The 20,418-nt window shown below is 36.0% G+C and overlaps 1 protein-coding gene across 3 annotated transcripts in view; it reads right to left on the minus strand.

The window, feature by feature from the left end:
• LOC123716343 (ubiquitin carboxyl-terminal hydrolase puf) overlaps positions 1-20,418 on the minus strand; it is a 54,674-nt gene that overhangs the window by 3,031 nt on the left and 31,225 nt on the right. For all 3 annotated transcript variants that reach the window (XM_045672033.1, XM_045672034.1, XM_045672032.1), the window contains exons 36-56: positions 18,674-18,814; positions 17,626-17,783; positions 16,487-16,613; positions 15,837-15,947; positions 14,717-14,793; positions 14,024-14,132; positions 13,410-13,568; positions 13,035-13,235; positions 9,840-9,986; positions 9,447-9,623; positions 8,828-9,052; positions 7,522-7,656; positions 7,195-7,385; positions 6,035-6,232; positions 4,992-5,131; positions 3,213-3,328; positions 2,637-2,895; positions 2,162-2,332; positions 1,545-1,684; positions 690-824; positions 130-325 (exon numbers count right to left, since the gene is read on the minus strand). In XM_045672033.1, the coding sequence (XP_045527989.1) occupies positions 130-325; positions 690-824; positions 1,545-1,684; positions 2,162-2,332; positions 2,637-2,895; positions 3,213-3,328; positions 4,992-5,131; positions 6,035-6,232; positions 7,195-7,385; positions 7,522-7,656; positions 8,828-9,052; positions 9,447-9,623; positions 9,840-9,986; positions 13,035-13,235; positions 13,410-13,568; positions 14,024-14,132; positions 14,717-14,793; positions 15,837-15,947; positions 16,487-16,613; positions 17,626-17,783; positions 18,674-18,814 (3,313 nt within the window). The remainder of the gene's footprint in view (positions 1-129; positions 326-689; positions 825-1,544; positions 1,685-2,161; positions 2,333-2,636; positions 2,896-3,212; positions 3,329-4,991; positions 5,132-6,034; positions 6,233-7,194; positions 7,386-7,521; positions 7,657-8,827; positions 9,053-9,446; positions 9,624-9,839; positions 9,987-13,034; positions 13,236-13,409; positions 13,569-14,023; positions 14,133-14,716; positions 14,794-15,836; positions 15,948-16,486; positions 16,614-17,625; positions 17,784-18,673; positions 18,815-20,418) is intronic.

Raw genomic sequence — 20,418 nt, forward strand, 5'->3', positions numbered from 1 at the left:
AACATATTGAAGTTGTTTAATTATCCACGTAAAATATAATATATTAAACGATTAGTTTCCAAAAAAGCATGATAATTGTATATCTTGTCAATTTGATGAACCTTTATTTAAATAAGGCTTATTAAGTACCTGAAGCATCAAGCGCACGTAGTCTCAAGGCGGCTAACGCCCGTTGCAAAATAGATGCAGTAGCGGGTGGCAGCGGACCAGCGGAGAGTAGCAACAATGCTCGAACACGCCCTAAGGCCCGCCCACATCCGCTCACTTCCTCCGCCAGCGCCTCAATAACTCCACTCTCACTACTGCCGCCATTTGAGCCGCATACCTGATGGCAAAAGTATTTTCATGAAAGAAAAAAATATGAAACATAATATTTGCATATGACGCAACGTCAGGATAATTATAAAGGCTGGCCTAGTTGGAAAAAAAAATATTAATATATTTTATTTTATTTTTTTTCTTTATGGTTAGGTTCACACGAATACAATTTGTTTAGCCGAGCGAACAGGTCACACAAGGAATTTAAGATGGGTTTTGGATCATACTCACTGAATAAAGCTAGCTACTTATAGCTAGTTAACACAAATAAAAAAAAATTGTCTATGACCAATACCAAAAAAAAAAATTGTTTTGCAGTGCGACTTCTACATTCATTCAAGGATAATAGAACTTGTTCGGTGGTAACGTACCTTTGGATAATAATGCTGCATAAACTCGTAGATAACTGGATCCTCTAAAGATTCCCGCTCGTCTAGAAGGATGGCATCAATATATTCCGATAACACGCTGCACTCTAGCAACATTTCTTCGAGTTTTGCATCCGCCTAAAAACATTAAAAGTTCAAATTAAATTGTTTTTCTTACTAAACTAAAATGGTCTAAGAGCAGGCAGTTTAGCAGCGTTTTGCCAAGCACAACCAATTCAGAACCAGCTGCCAACTAAAGTGTTTACGAACCAATTCAAACTTAAACTAAAATTAAATTATTCATATAGGTAACCAAGTAGACTTATGAACGTCAACATAAAAGATGTTAAATTGATTCTAAGTTTACATTTACTACCAGTTCGCAAGTCAAGGGCGTAGAGCGGGCAAAAACAACTGGCAAGAAACTCTCCGCCACTCTTTTTAATCGCCAAGTTTTGAGTCATACAAATTGTCAAATTTATAAAAAAAGCTTTATTTATTAGTTTACGTTTAACGAGAGTTTTGGATTTATTCAGTGATAACTTTCTAATTTCGCTTCGGAGTTCGCTGTAAAAACGAATACAATTTCCCTATAAGAAGTTGTTTATCTTCTGGAGCCTGGTTGATAACGGCTTAGGGTCCTTTAAGAAGAGCGTATCAGTTCTTAAGAGACAACACACTTGCGAGCATTCTTGCATTGAGTGTCCATGGGCGGCGGCATCACTGAAAGTCAACATAGGAGCCTACACGTTTGTTACATAAAAATATTTAAGATTTCCTTCTATACGACATTTGAAAGAATTGAAAAAAATTGTCTGCCTCTATTTGAAGCAGCCAGTAATTGGATCGAATACGTACAGGTGTGTTGGCGATATCCCTCCAAAAGGCGGCGAAGTAGTTGAACCTTAGAGGGACAGCTTCCAAAGCACAAAGAGCGGATAACAGCACAAGTTGCTCTGACATACAACGTTGGTTGCGAGCCACACGACAACAGGTTTCTGTAACATAATGAGATTATGCTTAATTCCTATTTACATAATTAGTATATTTATTATTATTTTTTATTTAAGGAAATTAGCAATTTCAAATTGGACATCTTTGAAATTTAGTAATATTATCCAATCCTTTACATTCAGATTGATTAAATATAAAAAAAAACAACGCACAATCAGCCATAAAAATAATCAGTGTCATGAATTAGCATCATGTCATAATAAGTACTAAGAACAGATTATTATAATTGTTGTCAAAATTTATGATCTGATACTCTCACACGACTTAAGCCACCTTGCCTTCCACTCATTCCATTATTGCCACCACTGCTATGTCGGTTATAAAACGGACTGACATAATACATGAAAGTAAATTCAATACTACCGATAAAAGATTTTTTTTACTTTATCAATCATTAATAATATTAAAATCGTGTTAAGTATTTATGTCATAACTAAAATGAGTAAATTAAATCAACATACCTATGAACTTATGGTAAGGCCTGTAGAGTGGAGGCGGTGCGTGCGTATGCGAGCGTGATCGTGCACGTGGTCGCGTGGGAGTTCGCGCCGCTGCGTGCGCATCTGCCGCCAGAGGGACCAAAGCGCCTAAAGCCGCCCCACCACCTATCATCACCAGCTCACGGAGAACACCTGATTAAAAACGATGTTAAATAACTATGTATAGTGTTCGTTGTTTTCGGTCTTCTAATCTGAGAAATGTTTTGTTCTACTGAGAAAACCAATGGTAAAAACGTTGGTTATTTTATATGTGGCCATAACTCCTATCTTGTAACATTTTTTTTGCTTCTAACTAAGATAAATAATTTATAACAATCAGATTTGTTTTCTAAGTAAACATTCTAGAAGAGAAATATTGTGTTAACAAATATAGAAAATGATTCAATTCAAAATCAAGTAACAAATATGACATTTATATTAAAAAAAAAATACAAACCAAGCGCAGCCCGAGGAAGCAACGCAGAGCGCTGATGCAAGTTTAGTAGTGTAAGCAATCGCCTCGCACACTCAGGCCAATCCTTGCAGGCGAGGAGCAACGCCCTCGCTTCTTTCGGTTCACGGCGCGTGCGCAACGTGCGACACAGCGCACGTACCCACCGCAAGGCCGCAGTCAACTCCCCGCGAACACTTTCCCCGACGGACGAGCCCGCCCCGGCCCCGCCCTCTACGTATACCGCGTGTAAACTGTGCAATGCCTATACGAAGTCAAGAATTTTTAATTATTGACAGTTATTTATTATTTGCTTGAAAGTTTAGCTGCTACTACGTATTTTTAGTGATCAGAGCCACTAACAACAGTGTTATTCTTGTTTTATTAAATTTTGAATTTTGATAAAAGGACAAACTACTATTTGCCCGTACTCCGTGGATAAGGTATCAAAACAATTCATAAACATACAAGCTGTATCTTGAAACAAACGCTATTAATGTTGCTCTACATTTAAGCGCCTTTTTTATCATTACAAAAAAGACAGAACGTATTATAAGATGTTTATAGCAGGTTTTCACTCACTTCAAACGTCATCTGTAAGCCTCCATTGTAGACCACGTACAGGCGGTCGTCTTCGTTTTCGACGAGTGTACGGAACGCGGATATTAAGGTCGTCCACGATGTACGCCCATTTAGACCTATCATGTTAAAGACTTATAACAACATTTTATACTTCTAAAACAAATATAACAGTTGTGGGACCGATCGTTCTACAAATTATTACATTTTCTAAAACATAAATGCCTTTGCATGGTATAAAAAACATTAATTAATTACCAATTCGATTTACGATAAAAAATACAGTGTCCAAGAAAAATGTAAATGACATTAGCCCGCGTTTGTGATGAGAGATGGGTCAAAAAGACTCCTACTAGGAATGGCTGGAATGGAAAGAAAAAAGAGAGGACGCCCACCAGGGAAACGCCTGGAAAGACGGAATAAAAGATATGGAAAAGGATGGATGGCGGGAAAAGGTTGGAAAGTGGTGGCAAGGCTGAGAGACAAGTGAAAGAATTTGGAGGAGACCTACACTACGTCGGATGTCGAGTACTATGTAGAACTATAACACTCATATATATTTATATACATTAATGTAAAATGAAATATTGGGAGGTAAAACATTGACGCCGTTCTAATATAAAATTCACATTTTTTTTATTGATGCTTATTAATTCTTTAAATGGTCAGTATTTAAGTATTAGGCCAGTTATTAAACTTTAGGCATCTAATAATATTAAACTTAAAACCCCTTTTTTATACAAATTTAATAATATCTCCGACTCTTGTAGTGCATTTCATACATATATTTTGAAGAAAAAAAAAATATATATATATACTAAGAAATTTCCTTATATACATATATACAGTCAAAATCTGTTATAATGACATCGCAGGAACTACTCATATTTGGTCTTAAAAACCGATAGTCGTATCAGCCGATGACGTTGTTATTAAGTACGTAATACGTAGAATTCAGCCGAGACCTTTGATTTTGGTCAATATAACCTGTATACTGTTCTAAACGAAGTCGTCGTAAACGGTTTTGACTATATTACTATTCCTATTCCAGGTATATATCGATTTGTTGCTCCAGATAGCACCTGGAGGATCCAAATACAGGAGATTTTATACTGAGATGTATCACGGTCTGACTTGGTGACTTAACACCCCTTGGTGACATACAAAAAGGACGATAGTACGCTACTAAAAATGTTTGTTGCCGTACATAATATTACTTTACTAAGTTCTATTCTTCCACCTTATAGAGAAAATATGGTAATAGTATAAGCTAAGTCACAAAAACCAGAGACTTATGGACTTATAAAAGTTTTTTGAAATCAGTTTCCTCCTTTCCGTTGAACGCGTTTTGGTCAACCACCGATACCCAGATTAAGCATTCTGATGTACGAGCTAGGTATGGATATTCATAGTTGCTTACCTCACAATTGAAAATGGTTTAGTAATTAAATTGTTTAGTAATTATTTTGTTTATTAATTATTTTGTTTAATAATTATTTTGTTTAATAATTATTTTGTTTTATAATTATTTTGTTTAATAATTATTAGTTTTATAATTATTTTGTTTAATAATTATTACTTTAATAAATATTTTGTTTAATAATTATTAGTTTTATAATTATTTTGTTTAATAATTATTAGTTTTATAATTATTTTGTTTAATAATTGTGCATAGCGTTGGCAAGCTGTTTTTCAATAAAAAAATTACTAAGTAAAATTCAATATTTGTACTAAACGTGTCAAAATTGGACCGGCCCCATGTTACGGTAAATAAGTTAATACCCTGTAAATATGCGGCCAGCGTACTCCGTCTGAAGGAGGCGGCTTCTCGTTCATCGATTTCGCTGCCGTTCGTTGCGTTGCTGTTGCTGCTGCTGCTGCTACTTGTGTTGCCGCCTCGAGCTGCCAGGATTCGGGCTAGTCTGCAAAGGAAACAAATAAAAATGTGAGAAATTTGCTTGTCTTCTAAAAATAATGTTTTATGTTGAGCATCTAACTTTAGCTAGTGTTCAGACTTCATTGAACAACTGTTGACACAGGTCTGTTCTGCACTTTAATATCTGAAGATGCGACACTCTGACACAAGAGTAATTTTAAATATATATTATTTGAACAATGACCAGCAGTTGGAACGGGTCACTTGGTTGTTCTAAATTGTAACAGCTGAAGTTGCACGATAGCAACAGCTCACGGATGTATGTATGTATGATGTACTTCCTCTCAAAGTGGCGAAGTGGTCAAGCCTTGAATGAACATGGTGATACATATACAGATAAATCCACCACCTTGAACCTTCGATCCTACCCGTAGGGGCTCCGTCTGTAACCTTAGCTCTCTTGGTGCAGACATCACGTACTTATTTGTATATTCACTATTTATGTGTCAGGGTACGTCTGTAGGGCTAAGGAATCCGAAGGGTTGTTAGGTTCTTGCATCTCATATATTTGGTGCAGATCTAGTGCAGCTTGCTAAATACACTACATATACTATACATATACTCCTAAAATTTAATACATATAGATTCAACCACACATTCCACAGTCCAACAGCTGGCAAGCTGTACCCACTTGTCTCTCTTCACATGAAAATCTTGTTGATATTTTGTAACGTTCCTCTTCATTTTGCTATGATCTTAGCTTTTTAACGTGAAAGTACCTAAAAAAATCTCCGCAAACGCCAGCCCGATCATATACAAGGTCTGTTATAACATGTTAGCGCATGTTACTTATAAAAAGTTTACTTCTCAAACTTGGCCTGATTTTCTAGGAAAAACCTAAAAACTACTTCCGACCAACATATTAGCCAGATTTATAACTGATTCATACCTGAGTAACTCATCGGCAGCCGCCGGGTAGAGATGCGAATGTGGCGCGATGTTCCTAAACGCCCAATGTATGTTCTGATGCTGTGCTAGCGTACGTGCGAAGGCCGAAGATCTCCGGCAACACAATCGCAGCAGGGCGTAATACGGCGGTAACATTGTCCGGTTATACGCCACGACTTCGCCGTCTTCGTGGTCCGCTCTGTTCATATAACATTATAATAATATAATAATCGTGTATATATTATTATTAGGTAAATAGTATTTTATACTTAAACTAGAAACTATCTCAAATGTAACGGTTTTAACGGGTTTAAAGCACAGTGCGTTAGACCAATTTATCTAGAAACGTTTACTAGGCACAAGTGTCCGTTAACTAAGCCAATGTAGTTATATTTAGTAGTAGTAAAGTTAGTATTGTTAGTGCAATAACACCCCCGCCCGCCCATGAATATTGTAGATAATAATATTACCGATGACTAATTCAATTCAATGTATCTTGTCTTTGGTTAACATAGCTTTTACACATTGAAAGAAAACAATTTTTTAACCGGATTAAAGCTATTTGTATTATTATAAAATTATAATCATAAATTTAAAATTATGTAAATAATTATAAAAAATTGTTTTCTTTCAATGTATCTTTTCAGTAAAAATGTAAGAGATAGAAAAGTCCTTGGACTCAATGGCTGAGGCAGGTATCAGTTATGTAGTTTTTGAGTCTTAACGTAGACAACTCACTCCATTTTCCTTCATTGGACTTCTTTCGATACTAAATGCATCAAAAATTAAGCTTGTCTGACCTTTTTTTTACGTCAGGAAATGCTTTTACGCAAATCCCTACGGTATTTTACACCAGCAGGGATTATGTGGGACTCAGACTTAATAAACCCTACCCACTTAAACCTGACGGATGACTTCAGCTCGCCAAAGGGCGAAGGCAGGTAACAGCTGAGCCCTATCCTTACCCCCGCCAAACGCGAATGCCACAATACAACCATGACTCCTCTCACGCACAAATCTTCAAAATCTTAACTTAATCTTGTCTCACCTAAGCTAACACTGTCTTAAATACAGCGAAACACCACACACACACATTTTAAATACTCTGAACACCAGCGTCACGAAATTTAAGCCTAAAATTTAACAATTTACAATACTCACAATATATAGTTGAAGGCGATGTGTTTGATGACCCTGGGATTGGAGACTATAAGCTGTATATTCTCAGGGCAGTCGACACACACAGTATGCCAGAATGTTATCAAAGCCTGCTTGTTGGGGTGAACAGCTACGGACGGCTCCGATATTCCCGGGTGATAGAGGTCCCAGAGGTCCATGAAATATTGACCGAACTGTTCGGGAATAAATGTATTATATTAAACTCTTAGTTGAAGAACATGTCTTAAAAGAGTCACGTGTATTTGGAAATTAAAATTTGTTTACAAATTTCTAAAATAAATAACTATAAATAGCTCTAAACAATCTCACCATAAGTTTTTCAACCCGGCTAACGACGCAGTGAGTCATGACTCCAAAGTATGCAGTGAGCTTGATGGAGCCATGCACAGTTATATCTATGTACTTGCGAGCTGCTTTTAGCTTTCCCAGAAGCATTGTATATACCTATAATAAAAATATAAGTGCTTGATTTTTTTTTATTTGTTAATTTAACTCGTCCTGGCAATTTTTTAATTGGAGGCAAACGGGCAGGAGGCTCACCTGATGTTAAGTGATACCGCCGCCCATGTGAGTGCGTTGCCAGAAGGCTCGCAAGTGTGTTGCCGGTCTTTTAATACAGTTAATTTTATTTATAGAACAGCGGACGTGTGGAACCGTGGGCGTCACGGTGATACTGGTGTAATTTCGTATTCTTGACGTCCGATGATGAAACTCAGCTGCAGGTATTAATTCGAACAACTCCTTTGAACACTTTCCATGGTAGAAGATGCAGAGAGACCCAACATCTCTACGCAACGCCAAAGGATCAAGCCGCTCTTCGTTGAATACGATCAAGTGGAAGGAGCTGGTAATGGGGAGCCCCCGCCCAGAGGTGAGAACAGTATTCCATGTGGGGCCGAATTTGCGCTTTATAGAGTTGCAAGCGGTGGTCCGGAGTGAAGTACCGTCTCGCCTTGCTGAGCACACCAAGCTTTTTGGAGGCTAATTTAGCCTTCCCTTCCAAATGACCGCGAAACTGGACGTCATTCGATATGTCAACGCCCAATATTCCGATGTTAGCTGAGGCTTTAAAGAGAGTGCCTTCATAGAGGGGAGTAGCGACAAAGGGAGTACACAACTGTACACTTTCAACCACAGACCAAATTGCCAATTATGTTACGATATCAATAAAAAACATTTATACGAAGATTTAATAAGCTATCGATTTGTCTGCGATTTCCTAGTCATCTTTTCAACCTGTCTTATCTTAAAAGGAAAATATTCTCTTTGTGTTAAGAAAACACTATTTAAACGTATTGAAGCTATGTATAATTATTATAAACTTATAATTATTTACACAATTTTAATTTTAAATTTTTCCGACGTTTCGCGTGCTTTACAGCGTGCGTGGTCACGGTGACTGAAGACAAAAGGTGTTGAATGTCAAAATAATTTATTTCCCCGGAGTTGGAAAACACACAGATAACACAACGTTCTCTACATCTGTGATACTTTTGACATTCAACATCTTTGGTCTTCAGTCACCGTGACCAAGCACGCTGTAATGTACACATAGTAATTCCTTCCTTTCCTTTCGATAACTGTATAAAAAAAAACAATTTCCAACTGTTCCTACCTGATGCAACGTATGATGCGCAGTATCAGGCAATTTGGCAGGATGATGCGGGTGTGGTCTCGACCTGGCATATCCAGCCCTAAAGTGCTGCGAAGGCACCAAAGCGACGAGCAACAAAGCTGCCGCGGCTCGGACACGAGCCGCGCCCGCCGCAAGTAGTTGCGGCTCCACCCACCTATCCGCGGTACGTAACGCCCATGCGTGCGCTACTTTGTTACGTGGGACCTAAAGATTAAAATAATTCATATAGGAAATTAATATAATTCGATTGTTTAGTTAGATATTTATTTACTTTTAATACGTCCAACATAAAATATTAGTAGGTACGTTAGATGATATATGTATCTACTAGAAAACACTAATAATTGCATCATCTAGCAGCAGAAACCTAAATCGTTCAAAAAACCTATATCGTAATAAACATTGAAAGGAAAAATATAATTACTTCATGAAGTTAACTTATACATAGGAAGATCTAAAAGGATAATTCTTTGTCATTAATTATAACACAGAATTGATTGGCAGTGCTTAAAACAAGAGCTAAATAAGCTAAAAAGTCTCACTGCTCTCCATCATCATTTCTTTCGTCTTTTAATGAGAATTAGAAGAAACAGCATACCTGCATGGCCAGCCACTCCAATGCCGCATGCGGGCAGGCGTCTGAGAGGTCCCACAGTCGTGCCAGTACCAGATGCGTGAAGCAGGGCAGTCCCCCGGCACCTGTCGCCGCCCCAGCGCCCCCACCCCCGCTGCCCTCCACCAGCAGGGTTATCAGCTTAAAAAAAGGCCCGCAGGTCTGCCAAACGATATTAATGTATAGCATAAAATAGGAAGGGCGAATCCATAGCCTGGTCACGGTTGAATAAAAAACTTAACTGATATTGTTTTGAAACTTTTCATAGCCAAAAAAGATTCTTTAAATTTACATTAAATTAATGGTTTATAAAACAAACAATAAATACGTAAAAAAACTAGGAACTAAGTTATAGAAACATCTAGACTAAACACTTACTTCCGAGTGTTTAGCAATTGCTTGAAATATCATGTTAACAATTTTCTGCGCAAGAGGTTCGTTCCAACGGCACAGAGCGAATATGAGTGAACGCGTCTGTTGCAAATTTAGGCAGTCCCTGGTTTGTTGGTAGAGAAATGGAAATCCCTGTAAATATACAAGACAATGTATTTAATACACAAGCTGTAGAAACACTTTTCTAGAAAACATTAATCAAAATCAATTCCGTGGTATATTTCACATTCGCTCGAACTGTGAAGTGATGTGAACATAGTGAGGAAAATATGCCTTAGAGCCAAAAAGTCGACGGCGTGTGTCAGACACAGAAGGCTGATCGCCTACTTACCATGTAAATGTGAAAAGTTCTCAGAAAATCATCAACTATATACTGCTTCGATTATTACGGCCTACCTTAATGCCTCAATTCTATGAAAAATGAAACTGCCAATTCATAAAATTATTAAATTATTAATATTTTTTTTAAACAACTATAATACATAATCAAACAATTAATAATAAATGCGTAATAAAAGTATTTTTTTGTAATTAATTGATTAAAAAGCTAACATATTCAGTCACTCAAATAATAATATTCCTTAACTCAAACTCAAAATAAATTATTCACATAGGTAACCAAATACACGTATGAAAGTCAACAGAAAATATTGTTACGAGCTAGGGGATCGGATAGAAAATTCCGTAGATTTATTCAAGGGTTTATTTCTTGATTAATCAATGAGGAATTTATGAGCACAAATTAATTGCAGAAATGCACTAATTGCACACACAAAAACAATCACTAATTACTTCACTTCACACAGTACTTTATCACTTGTAATCACTTTATTCGCACTTTATCGCTTCGGTGTTCCTCTCGTGTTATCGCATTCCAAACTAAAGGCGACTAGTCGCGTTTCGGCTCGCTTATATATCCCCGGGAATAATTCTAAACAATATTCGAGAACTTTCTAGGCGGGCTTGCTACTGAGTAGCGATTGCACAATTCTAGAACGTCCGCACTCTTTGTCTCTTTCGCACGTTACTCCGTCCTTGTCGTACGGCGTTCTAGAGTGCTCGTCTAGTTTCGAGAAAGTTCTGATCTTCTCTCTCTCTCTCTCGTATCATTTCGTCCTTGTCTCACACCTAAAAAGTTCGGTCTAGAATATTCCTTCATCAAAGGGGTATAACTAGGCCTGAAAACGCCTGAAAACGGGTCTCCTGAAAGCTACACCACTCTACTACACATGTTCTGAAACCGACTGAAAAAAGGTTTCAGCTTCCTGAAAACTAGGGTAACATTATGGAAATTACAATTTTCTAATATGTGATTAAAACTCTCCTGAAACGGACAGAAATCATATTACAGCCTGCTGAAAAGTTTTCTAACTAGTGGAAAAATCTAGAAACATTGCAGTCGACCCGTCTTCGTAACAATATGTTAAATTGATTCTAAATTTACATTTACTACCAGTTCGCAAGTTAAGGGCGTAGAGCAGGAAAGAAGAACTCAGTCCCAAGGATAAGGATCATAGAAATAATAAAAAAATTAAAAAGCTTTATTTATAATTTACGTTTAACGAGAGTTTTGAATTAGTAAAGATATTTAATCTAACAAAAATATTACTAATTATTTTAGATCTACATTTAAAGATACTTTAGATGTTCAGAATTTTTATATAATTTCTCACGAGATATCCAAACAGGAATCACCATTAACTCTGTATCAAATAATATTATTTTCATAACTAGTACTGCATATTTATTTTGTTCATTGGCCACGATTGACAAACAATAGTATGTTCGTGTTATGTAAATCTAATAGCCGTTGAGGGCCGGTAGATAATCTTTTATTTACGTTAAATAAAAGAAAATATTATACACAATAACAGGATATTTAGGTAAAATAAAGTACTTATCAGGGAAAATGTAGGATTGTAATAGTAAAAGATTGTTTCAAATTGGCGTAGAGGTTTTCGAGCTTATTCAATGTAAACAAACAATAGAATCTTTCCAGTTTAAAAAGTAGATTTTGTCTATTGTAACGTTAATTGTTTTCCCTTGCAAACTATCTTTTATATAAGCAACGATTGCAGCTTATTAGAGGCATAGAGTGGTCGTTTTCTTAACACAGAAAACAAAAAGTATTATTGGCAGACAAAACGGTTACATCCCTTATCTTTATATACGGTGGTGGTCATATAATTAGGCCATTAGAAGCTATTTCTTAAATAGCAATACTAATTAATAGCGATGCATCGATATGGATACCAAATTAACTTAATATCAATTATTTATTAAAAAATATAAACAGTCACAAACGTTGAATAAGTGTTTATAAAATTAAGAATTACGAGTAATATTTAAAATAAATAACTGTTAATAATTAAAATTAACCTAGATAAGATTTTTGTGATGCTGTATTTTATATAATTTGGTATCGAAAAAATACTATTCGCGACAGCAGTTAAAAGCCAACTAAAATGTATAGCGAAATCAAATAATACAAGGCGGGTAAAAGACAATAACATAAATAAAACGCGGGGATTCCCCGGCTTAGATAGTCCGTGCCTCGCAAGGAACAAGATTAAACAAGATGCGCGTGCGCATTACTTTTTTATAGCGCGAAATTTGAAAAGTATCGTTTAATCGTCAATTAAAATATCGCCTATATATCGGTATCGGATGCATCCCTACTAAATACTAATATTCAGTATTTTTTTTAAATATCTTTTTAAAAATATTTTTTGTTGTTATTTCTAATTAGTTGACCATTATTGTTAACCTTAAAACTGACTTAAAAGTTTGTCCGTAATGTATTATTATAACTGCACTTGTGTGATGGGATTCATATTGTTTATCTAATAAAATATAAATCGTTTAACATTTTGCTGTCCTATTTACCTTACATCAAACACCGTTGGTAGTGTTTCTAAACGACTACCACTATTTATAATTCTACTATACGTGTGTATGTCTCTGAACTCCGCTTAAACAGATGGATCGATTTTAAAGATTTTTGAATATTTTTGGCTAGCGCCCTGGTGGCTTCAGATTCACAAATCAGACCGGCAGATGGCACTGCAGTCGGATCCATCATACTTGGTTTGATATCCTAATAGCTTGAAATATCATTTAGGACAAAGTCTGTCAGGTCCGCTAGTTAGCGATAAATACATAATAAACGTAAAAATATACCTTAGCGTGTAGTAGGGCCTTCGCATCCGAATCGGCAAGTGCCACATGTCCTGTGGTATCCCTGGAGCGTTCCACTAACCCGGCGACCAGCGCCACCATCTTGTCCAAAGCCCCAGGGCGTAACTTGTCCCCAGTACCCACTGACTCGTTGTTCCCGCTCCCACTACCGCTGCTACCGGCTTCTTCGGTTGGCGATTCCACCTATAACAGCCATTCTATAGTAAATATCTTGACAAGGACTTTTCACAAGTAAATTTTTGCCGATGTTTTTGGGACTGATGACGATCCTAACAAACGACGGAAATACCTAAATGTAAAGTTTTCACAAAAAAGTTTATTTCTGGTTATCCATGAAACTCCAAGGAAATTTCGTACCGTATTGGAATTCTGTCCAAGGTAGAAGTTGACCATACTGGATATGGCGTTGACCTTCAACATGAATCGGCCCTCTTCTTCGCCCATTTTACTAAACTCATACAAGAGGCTGAAGTACTCCGTCAGGTGGCGAAGGTGTGACCGTGCTCCTGACTCCATCTAAAGAAGAAAAAAGTAGATGCGAATATGAATTTTGATCCGTATGTCAAAGCATCTATGTTTTCAACATAAAAAGCATTTAAGAAGACACTTTTAAAACGGATTGAAACTATGTATTATTATAAACTTATAATTAGACCTTTTGTCTTCAGTCACTGTGACCACGCACGCTGTAAAGCAGGCGAAACGTCGGAAAATTTTAATTTAAAATTATGTTAATAATTATACATAGCTTCAATCCGTTTAAAAAAGTGTTTTCTTAATGTATAAAAGCTATGTTAACAAAATACAATACTATGAAATGCATTAATATATTTTTTAATTATTAAAATTTTGTGAACGCACAAAACGTTTTTTTAAATATAATACGAGGATAACGGGCACCTGATGTTATACCGCAAGTACGTTGCCGGCCTTTTGAAGTTTAGCGTGATAAATTATTTTTAAATACTCACCAAAGATAACAGCATTCTTATAAACCTAGTAACACAGCTCGCTTCACCCAATTTACTACTATCGTCATCCTCTTCCATACCTTGGAGGTACAAGGAACTATGACTAGACCTGAAACAAGACAAAGAAATCTTCTCTTAAAATCTCTTTCAACAGACTAATAACTAACTGATTAATCGAAACGACGGAAGAATGCTTTAAAGTGATATCAATTAGTAGTAGTTTATTTTGTGAAGACTGTGAACGTAAAAAACTTTGGTTTCCGTGTTTACGGACACGTCTTGCCTAAAGAAGAGATTTGATTAGTTCTTCAAATTATTAATGTATAATTAAAACCAATACTTAAAAGAGTTAAAAAAACAATTTATATAGATACTTATTGGCAGAAAACTAACAATTGACTTATATATACACAAATATTTTTTCACTTTAACAGGTACCTGTACTGCGTAGGACAAGTCAAAAAAATTGTAACTAAAATTATAAAGAAAAAAAAATTACGGACATTGAGTACTACATAGATTTTTAAACGATGTACAGATACCGGCAAACTTCTTGAGCATTAAACAAGGGAGTGGAGGAAAGCCCCCCCCCCCAGTTATACTTAAAAATCGCTTCTGCGTAGGCAAAGACATTTGTTCAAAATGTTTGCCGGTATCTGTACCACCTTTTAAAGAGGGTTTTTAAAAAATTACCTTAACCGTTGTATGACGTGCATACACAGTCTCTGAAACATTTGCCGGACCATTTGATTTGGACACTTTATTAACACCTGAAATTAAATAATACATATATTATTTTAATAAAAGAAATCCGATGAAACACAGACGTACACGCAATAAATTATTACTAAAAAAATTACTAATAAGGTCATTATTAGTATATAATGTTGTTTTTGGCCATTTTTTTGAAATTTATAAATACAGTCAAAACCGTTTACGACGACTTCGTTTAGAACAACATACCGGTTATATTGACCAAAATCAAAGGTCTCGGCTGAATTCTACGTATTACGTTCTTAATAACAACGTCATCGGCTGCTACGACTATCGGTTTTTAAGACCAAATATGAGTAGTTCCTGCGATGTCATTATAACAGATATCGACTGTATTATCTTAAAAAGCTGAGGATTATTTAATTAATTGTATGTCTAATCTAATTTAGATTTATCCACATCTTGACTTGTTAGCTTGTTATAAAAGGATTAAAAACTATTATACTACTAGCTGCCCCCCGAACTTCGTTTCTCCTTAATGTGGTTGTAGTTACCCTTAATACCGTGACACGAAAGAATAATTTCACTTTATTATCGTCACTATAATTTGAGTTTGATTTACACTTCGGTCTAAGCAACACGTGGTTGGCTATGCTAACACCAAAAATTTAAAAAGTTTATACTTTAGCCTCAATAACAAGTGGTAATCAAGATATTGAATTGTAGCTTACATGACACGTTTGTCGGTTTACCATAGCAGTGCCATCTATTGATTACTTACTCAATCCAGTCGAAAAGTATCTTTTGGAGTTAACAGATAATTGTAACTGTCAATTAATTATAGACAAATAATTTGCAATAAAATAAAATTGCGACTATAATTAAAGATCTAAGCTATCCTATCTCTTAAGTTGGACCAGACTGCTTACGGGGTGCCAATTTAATTTAAAATCGGTTAAGTAGTTTAGGAGTCCATCGCGGACAAACATCGTGACAGGAGATTTACATATAAAGGCCAATCTTAATATATATATTAAGATTGGCCAGATATTTAAAGTGAAGATAATTTTAATGACTCTTAAAGATAAAAGTTATTAACCTGCATTGGCCACCATGTATCATCCGCCATATGGCCTAAGAACCATTCAGACGCAGCGGAAGATGCGTTGAATTGTTTCGTGACTAGTTCCACCCACGACACCATCGTTGGCTGTAAGAATATTAAATAAAAAAATCTAAAGTCGACGCATTACGAACTGAGCCTTCGAGTCATAAATCATATTTAGCTATCTGTCTCGCTCGCACTTACAGATCTTATGGAGAGGTGTAGTGATGTGCGTAAGAATTGTAGAGGTGCATATCGATAACAATTGACGATATATAAATGCTTAATTATAATGAGTAATGTAAGTACCGTAATGAGTAACATACCAAAAATCTTATTATATTTAATTACGTTACGTGTACACGTCTTGGTCCTAGTGTGATATTGTTTACACCAACGCGAGTCTGTTGCGTAACGGGCTTTTATTAGAGGTAAAATTATAAATATTATAGCTAAAATGAATGACAGTTTACGACTAATCCTTAACAAAATTCATGTTTTTTTTATAGAAAACGAGACTCGACTGATGTTAATTGATACCGCCCATAGACGCTCACACTGTCACAAGACGCGTAAGTTCGTTGCCGGTAGTTCTCATGTTGAGCACGAAAGAGTGATTCAGTTAATTAAAAGAAGAAAAATACCTTTTCCTTAGCATGTATGAATGTCTCAATGAAGAACGAAGTGGATAACCGCGCCGCCACTTCCGTGATCTCAGGTCTCAGTGTGAGCAGCGATTGGGGCACGGAGCTACACATCTGGCCCATGAACCTGATATGATGTCGTTATAATAATCAATACCAAATTAAATAGTGTAACCTCTATATAACGACACTAAAGGGACTGTATATTTAATGGCGTTAAATGGAGAGAAGGAAAAACGTATAGATAATCCATGTTTCTTACTTATTAGTCAATTTTTTAAACAAAACAACGAATTTCTTAGAAAGTTTGTATGCGTGATTCCGACAGTTGAGTTTATTGCGGGCTAGGATAATAAAGCGACAAATGAACGTACAAAGCTGCCCAGTTTTTACTAATTTTGGCAACTTAAAAATTACTTTATTACTGAATTGTCATCGTTATTGAGAGTTGGTGTAATGCTATGTAGAGTGTATCAGTGTATGGAAGACAAGCTAAACCAACCAAAGCCAATTGGTTTCGACGCTTTAGAGAGTGCGTCGTTAAATCGAGGGACGTTACACAGAGTTTACAATGTATTTTATTAGAATCTAAATACTATAACAGTTTTCAGTGTTTCTTGTAAAATATACTATATCTTTTTACAAAAAACACTAACAGTCATTATAAAAAAGTATGACGGTAGAATCTTTTGATTACAGAACATTGTTGTAGCAAAAAGTTTTCTTTAACACACACTTTTAGTAAAATGTGTTAGGTTATTTACTAAATGTCTTTCCAATCCTAGAGTTACTAGAAATAAAAGTCTTCTGTAGCAGTAGAAGAGAAGTACCTACGGCTCGCTTATCTTCTATCTCGCTCTTACAACTTAATTAGTGACGTTGATGAAAATATTGACATTGACATTGTCCAACAATCTTCCAACTTACCGTTACATTGTTTATCATGGTCTTAATGAGTTTTAAGTTTCTACTTAGTTGTAGTTATTATTGTCTCCTTTGCTAGCTTGCTTATCTTCTCATATAATTGATGTGTATGTGTGTAAAAGTTGTGATGTCATATTTTCTTGTATAAGTTTATGCAAACACGTTGTTTAAGAACTTAGAAAGAAAGATATACTAGTAAAATTCTGAAAACTCACGTGAAATATGAATGCTGGAATATATTCTTGTCGTGTAGAAACTGCATGTTGTCATCCCATATCCAGTTCAGCAGTTCCGGAGGAAGGTGGATTTCCGGGGCTGCGTCACTGTTCCGCCGTTCTATGGTTGAGGTGGGACTTCCTTCTGCGGTCGATGACTACAATGGAAAAGTTTAGTTGCAATAAAAATAATAATAAATAAAATTATAAAGAGGAATGTTTTGTTTGTGTTTTTAAATAGATAAACTCTTGAACTGACTTCAAAAATGAGAATTAGTGTTGCAAAAAGAGTGAGATTCGGGAACTCTTTTAAGTAAAAAATAACTGTGTCAAGGTTCCCAGCTCTGAGGGATTAAATCAGGAACAACTGGGCGAATCGATTTTTTTAATGATACCTAAATTTTACCTTCATACTACGAGCTAAATCACGCACGCACGCATGCATATACATTAATTATGGCACATTAACCATAAGGTTAATTTTTTAGATCTTAGTTTTCTTTTGAGCAGTGTTGGCCTAGTGGTTTCAGCATGCCACTCTCAACCTTCAGGTGGTAATTTCGATCCCTGCCTGTCCACCAATGGGCTTTCTTTCTATGTGCGCATTTAACATTCGCTCGAACGGTGAAAGAAAACGCGAAGAAACCGGCTTGCCATAGACCCAAAAAGTCGTCAGGCACAGAAGGCTGATAAACTACTTGCCTTCTATATTAACAAATAATCATGAAACACATACAGAAATCTAAGGCCCAGACCTAAAAAGGTTGTGGTTTTTTTTAGTATATTTCTATCGTAATGTTTATGTTTTTTTTTATTAATTATTTATACACTTCTTGTACTTTAGATATAGATATTTAATTTTTTATTTTTCCACACTAGGGTTACCTCGAAGAAATCCCTTGTTAGCGATATGACGCCCGTTGAATTATAACTTATGTGACCTGTTTTATATGTACACTTAAGGTTACGAGATCTAAGTAAATAAATAAATAATGTGAATTCAAAAGTCAAACCGTTAACCATAAATTACAAAAAAAAAACGACAAACCTGTGCCTCTTCCTGCTGCCCGGAATCTGATCCGCGCTGATTCCGCGGCGGACTCAACTCGTAGAACAACATATAGGCGCTATTCGTCTTTTCAAACGAGAAATCCATAAATTTATCCGTAACGGAGTCATATGTTTTGCTCTGAAATAATAAAATATAGTTCATACTCTACATCCTTGACTTAATGTCCTATAACACCTAGGTGGGGCAGAGGGCGTCCACAGTGAGTCTCCATCGCGTTCGGTATTGAGCCTCGTGTTTCACCTCGCTCCAAGTCTTTCCGGCTCTCTTTGCCTCGTCCGCAACTGTACGACGCCAGGTTTGTTTGGGACGGCCACGCTTCCGCTTTCCTTGCGGATTCCAATCAAGCGCCTGCTTGGGAATATGATTGAGATCCCTTCGGAGTGTATGGCCTATCCAATTCCATTTGCGTCGCTTGATCTGCTGGCTGATCGGGGTTTCTCGACAGCGCTCCCAAAGTTGCTCGTTAGAGATCTTTCCAGGCCAGTAGATGTTCAGAATACGGCGAAGACAGCGGTTAACGAAGACTTGGAATACTCTACATCCTGCATTGAGCATTGTCTCTTTTAGTAACGTACGCGTCGAGTACGTATAAACAAAGTGAAACAAATTCGGCGTATTACACGATTTTCTTGTGACAACGTCTAATTAATCGGCGGCTGCACATAAAAGCATGACGTATTGTCCCGTTACGCTCATTGTACGCTTGCGCCGCATATGTCTCTTTTCCACTCGATTGGCCTATGCGTTCAAGGATTCACTCCTCTGTATCCATACAAAATAGTGATAATTCAATTTTATTCATAAAAGTATGCAATCATTTCATTTATGTTTTGTTATCACGTTGTCACGTTCAACTATCGTCCGTAAACGTATTAACAGGCAACCATTCTGTTTTTTGTTTGATTACATTTGAAATTGAGAACATTTTAACTAATTTTGTCACAACCATATTTCTGTTATGAATAAAGTTATTATTAAATAGAATAAAGTAATAAGTTTTTCAAATTTCCGTTTTAGTTTATGTTGGTTAAATGATTTCGTTTAATAAAAGTGATTCAATACCAATATTATCTAGGCACATATTTTTATTTATACGCGTAATACACAATACATTGTTTAACATCGTTTAGAATGGCAAAAACAATTCATTAGCATAATATAAATATGAGTACATATTTAATCTATTATTTTTGCATTGCAATCTACAAATTTTTCAATGACTATATACATACTAACATAACTTTCATTAAAATAAATGAAATTCAGCAGCTTAGTTCAAGACGCCCTCATAAACAAATTTTACGTAAATATAGAAACAATTACGGTTAAAAAACCTTGAGCGTTGATTGAGTGCTGCGGTATAATAGACTTCCACAAAATATAAAAAGTACAGACAGCCTGGCAATCTTGCGGACTCTACTAAGGTGGTTGTGGGAAAACTATCGTATCAAATAGCAAAACTAACTCTCAACCAACACATGTCCAATGCAAATATTATTATAAAACCAATAAACAAATTGTTCTCAAAAACTTATTTAAGCTTAGCTTGTTTCCTCGGCCCCGGGGCGTAAGTCGCTGGGGAGAAAAAAATAAAAAAAGCCTGGCAATAGTTATCTACGTTAATGAAAGTCCACCCCAGCTCTACTTTGCTGATTCATCATTTAAGCTCTTCAATGACCCACGACGTGATAAATTGTATCTCTAGTATATAAGTTCTCATA

This window comes from Pieris brassicae, chromosome 11 (genome assembly GCF_905147105.1).
Source record: "Pieris brassicae chromosome 11, ilPieBrab1.1, whole genome shotgun sequence".
Classification (NCBI taxonomy): Eukaryota; Metazoa; Arthropoda; class Insecta; order Lepidoptera; family Pieridae; genus Pieris; species Pieris brassicae.